General features: G+C 45.7%; 1 protein-coding gene across 1 annotated transcript in view; it reads right to left on the bottom strand.

Annotated features, from left to right (window-relative positions):
- Positions 1–12,722, bottom strand: part of ADGRG4 (adhesion G protein-coupled receptor G4) — an 84,356-nt gene that overhangs the window by 20,970 nt on the left and 50,664 nt on the right. The window contains exons 12-15 of the mRNA XM_040628109.1: positions 10,971–11,105; positions 5,884–6,003; positions 2,816–2,861; positions 1,069–1,172 (exon numbers count right to left, since the gene is read on the bottom strand). Of these exons, the coding sequence (XP_040484043.1) occupies positions 1,069–1,172; positions 2,816–2,861; positions 5,884–6,003; positions 10,971–11,105 (405 nt within the window). The remainder of the gene's footprint in view (positions 1–1,068; positions 1,173–2,815; positions 2,862–5,883; positions 6,004–10,970; positions 11,106–12,722) is intronic.

Below are 12,722 nucleotides of genomic sequence, written 5' to 3'. Positions count from 1 at the left end.
ACAACACATTCTCTGAATGACAATTTATAGAATATATAATAAAGTAACTCAAGAGAACTAAGAAAGGACTCAGAGAGGGGTAGAGAAGAAGGAACACCTTTGAGAGCCATTTTCTTTCTTTCTTTTTTAAGTAAACTCTGTGCCCAATGTGGGGCTCAAACTCCTGAGCTCGAGATCTAGAGTCAGGTAGGTGTTCTTCCGACTGAGCCAGCCAGGCGCCCCTTTGAGAGCCATTTTGAAGGAAAAGTCAGCAAGTTGCCATGTTAGGTGAGGGCCACAGGGAACTGAAGAGATGGAAGAGTTAACTAATGATAACTCTGAAACTCTAAGCCTGAATATGAGAATCGATGGGATGAGTCTTGTTTGGTTAAGTATTGCAAGAATTTTAAAAAATATATCTTTCCTACACTGCTATCTGACAATTAAGAAATTTAATGACCATACCCTCTGACCCAGCAATTCTGCTTCCATCAATTTATCCTACAGAAACAGTTACATCAGTGTTAGAAGAGAAATGAATCAAAATGTGTATTACAGCATTGTTCATTATGAAGAAAAACAGTAACAGCTAAAATGCCTGCGTGTAGGGGATTGGTTAAATTCACAGTGTTAAATCCACACGAGAGAATTCGACAAAGGTATTTGGAAAATTGAAGTAGATGGATGTGTATTTGCCTGAAAGGTGCCCCATTGTATTGTTAGTGCAAAGCAAGTGGTAAACAGCGTGAATAATTTGATCCCGTTTGCATAAAACAAAAACATATATTAATATACACACAGGAAAAGAATGTGAAAGAATTTACATAAAGGTGTTAAAGGCAGTGGTCTCTTGGGAGGGGGCTTATAGGGGCCTTTTCTGTAATGTTTGAATTTCGAGGAGCAGGCATTACTTTTATAAGGAGAAAAAGAAATATTTATTTCAATCTGCTCTACTTTGGATGAACAAAGAGGGGGCTTTTTTCCCACTCGCCCGCCACTTCCGCGTCACAGTTCACACGTGTATTTCTGGTCTGTAATCCAATAGAAGTTGTCCCAACTCTATCAAGGAGTGATTAAGAGACAACTCACCATTAAGACTCCAAAATGGGTGAGGTGGTCACACTGACAGATTGTGTGATTTACGTTCGTTTCCTTTACTTTACAGCCTGACGAATTCCATCCACCTTGCCCATCTGCAGGAGACAGAAGGGAATTTCAAAGCAATTTTGTTTTTCTCAGAAATGTTTAACTTTACATTATAGGCACCTTCCAAGCATGTGTTATAATTAGTATTCTTTGTTAAGAGAGCAAGATAGAGGTATAGCTGAACACTGAAATCAAATTCAGTCTAATAGGCAAAATTGACTTTTGGGGGACTTCGCGCATGGCCTACCTTCTTGGGCTCTCACTTCCTGTTCCCGCAAGGAACTTCTACAGATTAGGACAGACTCTAATCATGAACCACAGTCCTGCCACCGTGCTGGAATGACAGAGTAAGGACTGTTTTCTTAAGTAACACAAATAGGAAACAGGTAGATCTAGAACTTTCTGAAGGACATGAGCTATGGAATCTAGGCTGACATTTGGGCCTGCTTGGTGGCGCTGGAGTAAACATCTGAAACAACCAGTTCAAGCCAGATCATGGTCTGTCTGTCACTCCTTAGAGCCAATGAAAGCCTCTGGTTTACTTGACGCTTGCCTAGTTTCTCACTCCTGAGTTTATTCAGGGTTCCTAAACCAACCTTCATAGCTTCCTGTAACTGTAGACCTCAGGTACTAGACCGGATCTAGAGTAGAACCTCCAGGGTGACACTAGACCAGGGAGGTTATCAAAATGTCAAAATGTGTCCATCCAGGATAACTCCATAAATTCCAGAGGTTCTGGATCCATGGACAGAGGGTGGGGGCAAAGGGTGACCTGGGAGGAGTCTGGCCACTGGATCAATTTATTGAGGCTGTCAGCGACAAAGCCCATCACTTTACAGGAATCTTATCCTGGGAGACTTGGAGAGGGCCAGGAAAGGATGTGCTATCTCTGTTGTAGGGAAGGAGTAGTAGTCCCAGGAACTCCCACATCCTGGGGAGTCAAATGGGAGGAGAATTTCCTTTTTCTCCCAGAATTTCAAGGACACCGAAAAGGGAAATTTTCCCAGGGAGAGGGGCACATAGCCACTCCTGGCATTCCTAGGAAAATGGATTCTGGGTGGGAACACTTTTGAGATTCGGCAATATCCATGGAGATTTCAATGGAGAAGGGAAACCTGAGAGGAACCCGCAATCCCCATCCCCAACCCCTTCTCTTACTGTCCCCAAAGACTCATACCTAGCCAAGCAGGAAGGGCCCTTGAGACCAACCAGGAAGTCTTATCCCCTCAATGAAAAGATAAAAAGATTGGGTCCCCAAGAGAATAAATGGACTCCCCAAGGTCACACAGTCAGTCTAGAAGAGATGAGGGAAAACAGGAAGAAGGTAGTCGATGTTGCAAATCTCCATGGGAAAACGCAGATGAAGAGCCAGGTGTTCATTTCTCAACTTGCTTCAAACAGCTCAAGACTACTCTGCACTGGCTCTTCCAAATTCCCTTATTCCCGAGTTGTATGATTTTTCTGATCCCCCAAATAAGTCTCTTATCAAAAAGAAAAGCTTTTTTTTAAAAAAAACCTCCCATGCCCTAACTAGATGTAAAACTCATATTCGTATCTTCGTCAGTCAGAGTTCTCTGTAGGGTCTGGTAAGACAGTACGGCTTCCTCTCATCCAATTGCCAACCAGGAAAATGGTCGGGGCAAAGGCTCATTGAGAGCCGAAGACAAAGCTTGCCAAGAAAAATACTTACTGTTACCCTCGAGGTCCCAAAAGGCACAGTGAACTTGATCATAATTCTAAAAAAAAAAGAAAAATCAGAGGTAAACACCTTTCCTTGCAATACTTACCATACAATGACGATGACACCCAAGTGTTTTCTTCTCGATGTTTTTTACAAACAATAGACAGACGCACACGCACACGCACACACGCACGTGCACATACACTTGGACCATTTGTGAGTTGGTTTATAAGGGGGAAAACAGCATGCCCCTTTAAAATATTTGGTAGGGGCATCTGGGTGGCTTAGTTGGTTAAGTGTCTGACTCTTGGTTTCGGCTCATGTCATGATCCAGGGTCCAAAAGCAACCTTCATACCTTCCTGTAACCTGTAGACCTGCAGGTGCAGATGAACCAGCGAGGTCATCAAAGATGATATTTGGCCCAATCTGTGACCGCACTACTTGGTTCCCAATATGGATGATGAAGGAGGGGAAGAAGAAGAGGATGATGAAGAAGGAGGACTGGAAGATATTGACGAAGGGGAGGAGGCCGAAGGTGAAGGAGGTGAAGAAGAGGATGAGGGGAAGGAGGAGAGAAGGAGGAAGGAGAAGCTGTCATGCAACGCTGATAGATTCCAACTTTCCTTTTTAAATTTTCTCCAGTCCTTGACAGCAAGTTCCAGTCTTTTTTTTTTCCTTTCCCTCCTCTTGTGCTCATTCACCCAGTCTTTTCAAGTCTCTTTTCTCTCCCTCTATACCATGGTTCTCAACTTATTTTGGGGGGGAAATGCCTTGAGCAGAATACAGTGGGGAAAGAATCTCTACCCTTTCTGTTTCAAATTCATTTTTATCCCTTCCTGTCTCAACACAAACTTTCTGGAATCAACACCACCACAGTGCTCTGTGGGAGAAAAGGAAACCCTTCTGCTCCCCTAGCTCTGCTGGAAGCTGGACGATGCGGGACCCCTGTGCAGTAGTGCCTAGAATTCCAGTTTCCTCCTTTCTCTGGATATTGAGCTCAGAGATTACAGTGTCTCTATGTGTGTATGGACAGTTAACATTGACCAACATGCCTCTGTCTACTTTCTCTTGGTTAAAAAAAGAAAAATATATTTTAAAAATTGGGGTTATAGGGGCACCTGGGTGGCTCAGTTGGTTAAGTGTCTGCCTTTGGCTCAGGTCATGCTCCCAGGGTCCTGGGATCGAGCCCGCATCGGCTCCCTGCTCAGTGGGGAGTCTGCTTCTCCCTCTGCCTCTGCCCCTCCCCTTGCTCATGCTCTTGCACTCTCTCTCTCCTGCACTCTCTCTCAAATAAATAAATAAAACCTTAAAAAATAAAAATAAAATAAAATTTCAAAGTGGGGTTATAGAACGTCAGCAAAAGGTGGGTTTGAGATGTTTGGGTGGGTTAAGTGGGCATTCTGACAACATGGCCTCTCCCCTGGCATGTTTAATTGTGATGTTTAATGGACTTCCTTGCAGTTTAAGATGACACTTTTAAATTAAATTCTCTCCTAATAATGACTTGAGCCCTGCCACTCGATGGGAGAATTAGCAGTACCTGCAGGATCTTGTTTGGAGTAGACATTCTCTATTGTTAACTTTGTTCCTGTTTATTCTTAAATTTTTTGTTTGTTTCACGGGAAAGGAAAGATGATGCTCAGGGTTTTGTTTTGCTTTTTTTTTTTCAAGATTTTATTTATTTATTTGAGAGAGCGCATGCACAGGGGGAGGCGCAGAGGGAGCGTGCCAAGCTGATTCCCCACGGAACGAGGAGCGCGACACGGGGCTCCATCCCAGGACCCTGAGATCATGACCTGAGCCAAAGTCAGATGCTTAACCGACTGAGCTGCCCAGGCGCCCCAAGATGATGCTCAGTTTTACCTGCTAAACGTACAAGTTGCTTCATTACAATAAAACTAAATGTGTACACACACAACTGTTTGGTGACATAGGAATTTGCCACGCCCTCCTGGTGCAAGGCCCAGGAGGAGGTTATGAATGGTCAGTGCAGGACTGATGTGCGGTAGGTGTTCCTCGCAGAACTTTGCATGTGCAGCTTACAGCTGAGATCAAGCCTTAGGGATACAAAGTTGAGCTGCTTGCTCATTAGGCCTAGGGAGCATTCCTGGGGCCTCCCCAGCTCCTACGAGCTCCAGGGAACTGGAGGCAATGAGTATTTGCTGTTGGGGGATGCTTGGAGAGCCGGGCCCAGGCTGGAATTGAGAGATCTTACACCCATCGAGCATGTTTCATTTGGTATCTGTTTTTTCTTACGTCCCTCTCCCACCCTTCCTTCTTCCCTCCTAGAATTCAGACCTGTGAAAAATATGCTGTACCATATGGTCGTTTCGATTGGGAATGAAGGAAGCTATTAAGACTTCACACTGGACATACACTAACATCAAAGAATGGAATAGTAGTTCCTTCTCATACTACAGCTAAATTTGATCATTTAGTAATATATACCGTATGTTATGCCATATGACTATGGTTTTAACTCGTTGGTGATAATTAATACATATTTAATGCTCTTCGTGGCAATTCAAAAGGATCAAAATATTCAATTATTTTAAATTGTTTGCCTCACTCCAAAACAAATGGAATTAAATATCATATAGTGTAATGGGACAACCAAAAGATCCACCTGCCCTAATCAGTCCTCTGCCAATCTGTCACAGTGCTAGAAGCCCACCATTACTTATCCCTTTAAGCGATGGCATTATTTCTAGAAGGCCTCAACTACAGCACACCTCTACTGCCCGAAATGGGACAATCTCCTTTAACCTTAACCACATCTGTTAACTAGCCCATTTTTCAAAAGATTTTATTTATCTATTCGACAGAGAGAGGCAGGGGGGAGAGAGAAAGAACAAGCAGGGGGAGCAGCAGAGGGAGAGGGAGAAGCAAGCTCTCTGCTGAGCAGGGAGCCCGATGCAGGGCTCGATTCCAGGACCCTGGGATCATGACCCGAGCCGAAGGCAGATGCTTCACCGACTGAGCCACCCGGGCGCCCCACTAGTCCATTATTTTTAACAGGAAGTCCAAGGAGAGGTTCGGAGGCCTTGCTATTCTGAGATGAAAATGGGTATAGTACCTGGTTTCCTTCGACATGCTGCAGAGTGATAACCACTGGCTCAGCCAAGTTTTCAATGGCTGTGTCTGAAACACTGGCACTCACCACAAAGGTGCTTAGTGCTTTAGTGACGCTTCCGGTCTGTGGGTGAAACATAAGGAAGAGGCGTTCAGTTCCTAAATTTCCAACTTCTTGCATGTCGATAATCAGTTCAGGATTACTAATGCATGGCAGGAGGCACAGAAATATGGAACATAAAATCACAAGCTGAAAAGAAATTTTTATTTGTATTTATTCATTTGTTTTTAAGATTTCTTTTTTAAGTAAACGCTACACCCAACTTGAGGCTCAAACTCATGACCCCGAGATCAAGAATTGCACGCGCTACCGACTGAGCCGGCCAGGCGCCCCTGAGAGAAAGTTTTTAGAGGTCATTTAGCTCATCTCCAGTCTTCGGGTAAGGTCTCAATTCTGCCAAACCGGAACAATTCACTAAGCCAAGCCCTCCATCGAAATATGTCTCCAGCAAGCGTCTCGGCACCTCACCAGCAACCAAGTGAAACCATTCCTTCCTTCGATAACTCTGAACCCCGACATTTCACAACTTACCTTAGTCCTAACCCCTAACCACCCTTACTTACTTTTAAGGGGCCCCTCCTCATAAGGAACATAAATTCATCGTGCGTTAATTATAAGCCACCCCCTTATTTCATCCCCCCCGAAGCTGGAAGCAGGTTGATAAACATCCAGGTTGAAGTATGTTTCTTTTTTTTTTTTTTAAGATTTTATTTACTTATTTGACAGAGAGAGAGACAGCCAGTGAGAGAGGGAACACGAGCAGGGGGAGTGGGAGAGGAAGAAGCCGGTCTCCCAGTGGAGCAGGGAGCCCGATGCGGGGCTCGAGCCCAGGACCCTGGGATCATGACGTGAGCTGAAGGCAGACGCTTAATGACTGAGCCACCCAGGCGCCCCTGAAATATGTTTCTGAGGACCGTCATCTCCTCCCTAGGGGACCACGAACTCTGAGGTCAGAGCAGAGGCGTGGTGTGGGCCCATGTCCCCCGCATGGCCAGACACACACCAACTAGGTGACAAACATGTCTTGCACCCAGAAGGAGCCAGTGACATTGTTAGGGGCTTTCCACACACACTACCTTCGGTCCTCACTGAAACAAGATAGGCATTTTCTGGATCAACGGAAGGTTGGGGAGGCTCAAAGGCTTGGACAAAGATCCCACAGCTAGTGCAGGATGGCGCAGGGATGCTTCATAAGTGGTGGTTCAAAGGAGATCAAGCAGAAGGTAGCTGTTAGGATGTGGTGCCTGCTAATTCACAGGGCCAAAGGGCCACAGGCCCAGGCCCCAGGGGGCGAGGCAGCTGAGAGACTACTGCTTCCGGGGCATGCGTGAAGACGCAAGAGATGAGGCAGGCACAGGACAGGAGGGATGGGAAGAAAGTCCTCTGAGGACTTGCCCAGAAAGCCTAGATGAGGTGAGCCCAGATGACGTCCTTTGCAGAGCCCGCTGGGCCGCTTTCAGAAGATGCCCAGCGCTCCTCTTCCTGAGCCCTGAAGCCACAGAGAACTGCGTAACTGTGAACACAACACAACCTGGGGCTCCACCAGGAAGCTCTCACTTCCGGTCCACGACCAGCTCTGCTCATGGAAGCCAGCCTGGTGGTTCCATGCTCCCTTCACAGAGGACTCCCCTGCGGTAGCCTGATGGAGAGGTGGAGCTATGGAACAATATGGTGGCAAGGCCCTGGCTGGCCGGCCAAAGCTCAAGTGCTAGCCTGAGCCCTCTTGTTCCTCGAAAGTCTCTTCCCCTCTCAGTATACGGATAACAGGAAGAAAAGGGGACCAGGGATATCTAACAACCCTCTCAACTTAGTCTAAGACATACTGTTTTCTGGAATGGAAATTCCAAAAGGGGGGAAACACACAACAACCCAGGACTTAATTAACCTGTCCTCTGGTTTTATTTCCCTTTCGTACAAAATGGCAGCTATGCAGGAAAAGGCGCTAAATCATTTCTCACTCTTCCACTCTTTGGCTCAAGGTTCAAGTGTTACCTGTTTCACTTCTGAACCTTTTAGAGAAGTTGTTCCCTCTGCCAGAAGCACTCCTCCATCCTTCGCCCTGCATCCTTCTAGCTTCTACTCAACCTCGGGTTCCAGCCGACATCTCTCTAGGCCCTTCCTGCTCTCCCTGACCTTTCCTCTATGCTCCCAGAGCCCCTGTGCCATATTGTACCTGCCTAGTGCTTTGTCCTTCTAGAGACCTGCCACTCGCGGAGGAGGGGGTATGTGTTTTCCAAGAGTGGCGTCTTATCAACAACATTTTTTTTCAAGATTTTCTTTGTAAGTCATCTCTACACCCAACGTGGGGCTGGAACTCACAGCCCTGAGATCCAGGGTTGCCCGCTCCACTGAGCGAACCAGCCAGCCTCCCCTTAGCTATGATCTTTAGAGTAATATGTTATGATAACACTGAAGATTTTGATGAAAAGATGTCAGAGGAAGCACCATGAAGGCGAGGCTGTGAGACTTGCGACTTAGGGGAAAAGGCGATTAGAGGGTGACATCTCTTCCTCCCCAGCAATCAGTGGCACAGCCCCCAGGCTCAGGCCACCCCCTTCAGAGTTAGACTCTGTTAGTTTCTCTTCTCCCCGCTCTGACCAAAAGTTCCATGAGGTCCCACACCTTGTCTCTGGTGCTCGCTGTGGTATCCCCAGGGCCCAGCACCACGCAAGTCACATAGCAGGATTTCGAGAAAGATGTGCTGGCTGACTAATAACTGCATGACATTGTGTCACCTCTAGCAGGTCCGTTCCCCTCTTTGAGTCTCAGTATTGTCATCGGTAAAATGAGATGGGCCACTGTGAGTTATAAGGGCCCTTCCAGGTCTGAATGTGATGGCAGGCTACTTCTAATCCATTATGCGGCACTATGACGTCTGTAGGCTAATTTTGGCAAAGATCTTTAATCCCCTTCAGTGGAAGATGTTAGTGAATAAAAATTACTTATTAGGTGTGAAATCTATGCAAAATAAGTTTATCTCTTATTCTATGTGACAGGCACAGCCCTCTCGAGAAAGGAGCAAAATTAAGACAAAAATAATGGTATGTCAGATGATATAGAGAAATTTCAAGTTTACCAAAAGGGTCAGAGTGCTAGGAACCACATTCTTCGTTTTTATTAAAATTTTTGTTCATTAACTGTCTTGTCCCGGGTCTAACCAATTTTTTTTCCATTTAAAAACAAGGCTTAATAAATATGTATCTACTGAAAACATGTCAGGTAGCCAGCCCTGTGCCAGGTGCCATGAAAATAAAACATGTCCGACCCACGACATCCGCCACAGTCTACTTAGGGAAACCAGACTAGAGACTCGGTGGATATGGAAGACAAGAATGCAAGCAGGGAGTGGGGAGGAAAGCAGAGGCTCATGAACTCCAGGCAGGCTTTCTGGGTGGGATTTGAGCTGAACCCACAGGAATAAATAGAATGAATGTACATAGACAGAAAGGGGAGCTGCTAGAGAATTCCAGAACAGAACATCCTACAGCTATAACTGGAGACAATGTGTTAAATTTGAGTTGGTATGTGGTATATTTCAGTTGGCCCAGTGCAATCTCCCTGCAATAACTCTGTGAATATTTGACCATTATAAATTCATTCCTTTGGATACCTTCTCTAGAAAATGAAAATATGCATGGGTGTTAATGTATGGAACTCTTAAATACTTCAACTTCGGAGTAGACAGCCTGGATTTGGTTACTAGTTTATGCCACTTCCTAGCTGTGCGACCTTGAGCAAAATCATTTAGCCTCTTTGTCTTAGTCCTTTCTAGCTGTTAGAACAAAATATCAGATTGAGCGCCTTCTAAATAACAGAAACTTTTTTGTCACAGCTCTGGAGGCCGGAGGTCCAAGATCAGGGTGCCCACATGGTCAGGATCTGGTGAAGCCTGCTTTCCAGTTCAGAGATAGTTTGCTCTGTCCTCACAAGCAAGCTCTCTGGGGCCTCTTGCATGAGGGCACTCATCCCATTATGATGGCTCCACCCTTATGATCTCCTCCCTTCCTGAAGGCTCCATATCCTAATACCATCATCTTGGGGGTTGGGATGGCAATGCATGAATTCTGGGGGACACAAACATTCAGACCACAGCACTCTTGAGTCAAGGTTTCTCGCAAGTAAAGGAGATAATAAAGTGTGAACATTAATAATTAATAGTGATCATCAACCATTTCATGCTAGCTCTGACTGCTGTCTTCCCAACAGCTAGATGGGACAGAGTGTGCCAAATGAATGAACCTTTTATTAGCCAGAGCCCCCAAAGAGGAAAATAATAATAGCAACGCAAACAGTTACCTGGTGCTTATGACACGCGAGACAACGTTCTAAGCACTTTATATGTATTAACTCCCTTAACCCTTAGCCCAGTGAGGTATTACTATCATCCTATTCTACGTAGGAGGAAACTAAGGCCCATGGAATTGGGTAACCCGCCCAAGGTCCCGCAGTTAGACTATGGCATAGCCGCCTTTAAATTCAGCCGATCTGGCCCCAGAATCCAGGCCCGTAACCACCACATCATACTGCCTCCTGGATTTAATAATGGGCGAGGACTGCAACCCTCAGAGAAGGTTCTGGAAGCAGTGGGAAGGAGCAACAAATGCCTGAGGGCCAGTGTCCTACTGCACACTGCTCAGCTTCCAATGAACTGGCCCAAAAGAATGGGCATGAAGGCTTTGAGGAGCCAGGGGAGATGCAGGAGGAAAGCACCAACAAATTGAAACAACACTCATCAGGAGGACTCGCTGTCCTTTTCTGGTTTTACAACATCTTGAGGCCTCTGTTTGGTCACCACATGATCCTTAAGGTCCCTTGCAAAGCTGAGAAGCTGTGAAAATTAAAAGCTGAGGAACATCATTAAAGAAGACATTGATTCATGTTGAGGGCCAGGGGTTGTGCCAGGAGACTTGCAGAATAAATCAGTGAGCATATTCTAAAATAAACAGAACATTATGAAAATAGCAAGAGCTCATAATTACAATGAGTCACCATATGTCAGTTCATGACAGTTTCCAGAGGCAAAAACTTACCTTAAAGAGTGAAGTTTGGCCAAAAAAATTAAACAAGATGGTATGTAAGTTGCTAAGAGGAATTCTCTCCCTCAGTGATTTAGGCAAATATATGGAAGCCAAAATCCTTCCCAGAGGGGCCTCACCCAGGTAAATCTGCCAAGACAAGGTGGGAGATGGAAACTGGAATCATCATCCATGAGCCGGAAGCCCTCCCCGCCTCCCCAGTCCCGGTGCAACGCCCAGAGCACCACACTGGAAGGCTGAAGGGTGGGAACTACGTCCACAAGCTATGCGGCACCTTTGATGCGCACGCGCACACGCGCACACACTCAGATCGCAGGGCCAGATGTGACCAGAGTGCACACACACGCACACACACACACACACCCCTTTTCTTCCCAAACTTATCTCTGGCATCCTTGCACCTGGGTATGCATAGAGGTGGAAAGGGGAATGACCAATTAGGTGATTGGCTCTGATTCTCGGAAGTAAAGGCCAGTCTTTGAAAGTAGACCCCCTTCACCCATACAGTTCTGAGAGGGAAAACACCAGAACAAAAAACCAATATGGTAGCATTAGGCATTACCCCATATTTTATTGGGCAATGCTTTTGTTGAAAAGTAAGGCAGGGAAGCGAGGCTCACTAGAAGAAAATTTGCTGATTTGATGGTTAACAGTGTTCAGGAAGTATTAGAACATTTTTTAGAGTGAGAGGGGGCTTTACCAGTAAACTGAGACCACAGTTGTAAACCTGGACTCTCCCAGGCAAAACAGGGTATATGGGCACCCTTACATGTATTTACTCATTCAATCCCTCTATTGGCTCTGAAATATATGTTGTATGATGATATCAGGAAATGGCAGCTCAGAGAGGTTAAGTGACTTGCCTAGGGTCACACAGCTGGGATGTAGTTGAACAAAGATATGTGTAATTTGGGCCACCGTTTTCCGCTTTACCCATGTGGCCTATCAAGGAACTATTATCTAGCTAGCTGTAGAGGTGGAGGAGATGAAAGTTTATAATATTTTCAAAAATTATTTGTGAACCCCAAAGCCGTGACTCTTCTGCCAGCACAAATAAATTCTGCCAGGGCAATGAAGCACCTTGGAGAAGTTCTGATTTTTTTAAGATTTTATTTATTTGCTTGTCAGAAAAAGAGAGACAGAGAGAGAGCACAAACAGGAGGAGCGGCAGATGGAGAGGGAGAAGCAAGCTCCCTGCTCGATCCCAGGACCTTGGGATCATGACCTGAGCCAAAGAAAGACACTTCACCGACTGAGCCACCCGGGCGCCCCAGAGAAGTTCTGATTTAGCTTCAACGTGTAAGCAGTTTGGTACCAAGAATGTGATTGACTCGCTTCTCCTCCAAAGTCTATGTAATAGAAAACCCCATATGTAACCAACATACAATGGGAAGTCAACATGTGCCTCCAGCACGGCTGGGTTGTTCTGAAGGGACTTGACCCTCCTGCATGTGACAACTATACAAAATAACTCCAACCCGAAAGCACTGGAAAATGAACAAAAGCAGGCTGATTCTGGATCAGAGTAGACACTTGGCAAAAGGTAACATTACAAGGTGAGTTACCTGTTTCTACAGCTCTTAACTTGATGACAAGGTGAAACGAATGTGAAGAACACTCAAAATTCTGATAGAAAACCTGTAGTCTTAGTGGCATGAAGAACCATAAAACAAAGATCAGGGTAACCACCACCTGTCACTGGCAAGTCAGCCGGTGGAGAGGCGGGGGGGGGGGGGGGGGGGGGGG

The sequence above is a fragment of the Ursus maritimus genome (genome assembly GCF_017311325.1).
Source record: "Ursus maritimus isolate PB19 chromosome X unlocalized genomic scaffold, ASM1731132v1 scaffold_X1, whole genome shotgun sequence".
NCBI classification, from domain to species: domain Eukaryota; kingdom Metazoa; phylum Chordata; class Mammalia; order Carnivora; family Ursidae; genus Ursus; species Ursus maritimus.
Note: the sequence above shows the minus strand (reverse complement) of the source record. Positions and strands in the feature narration are given on the sequence as shown.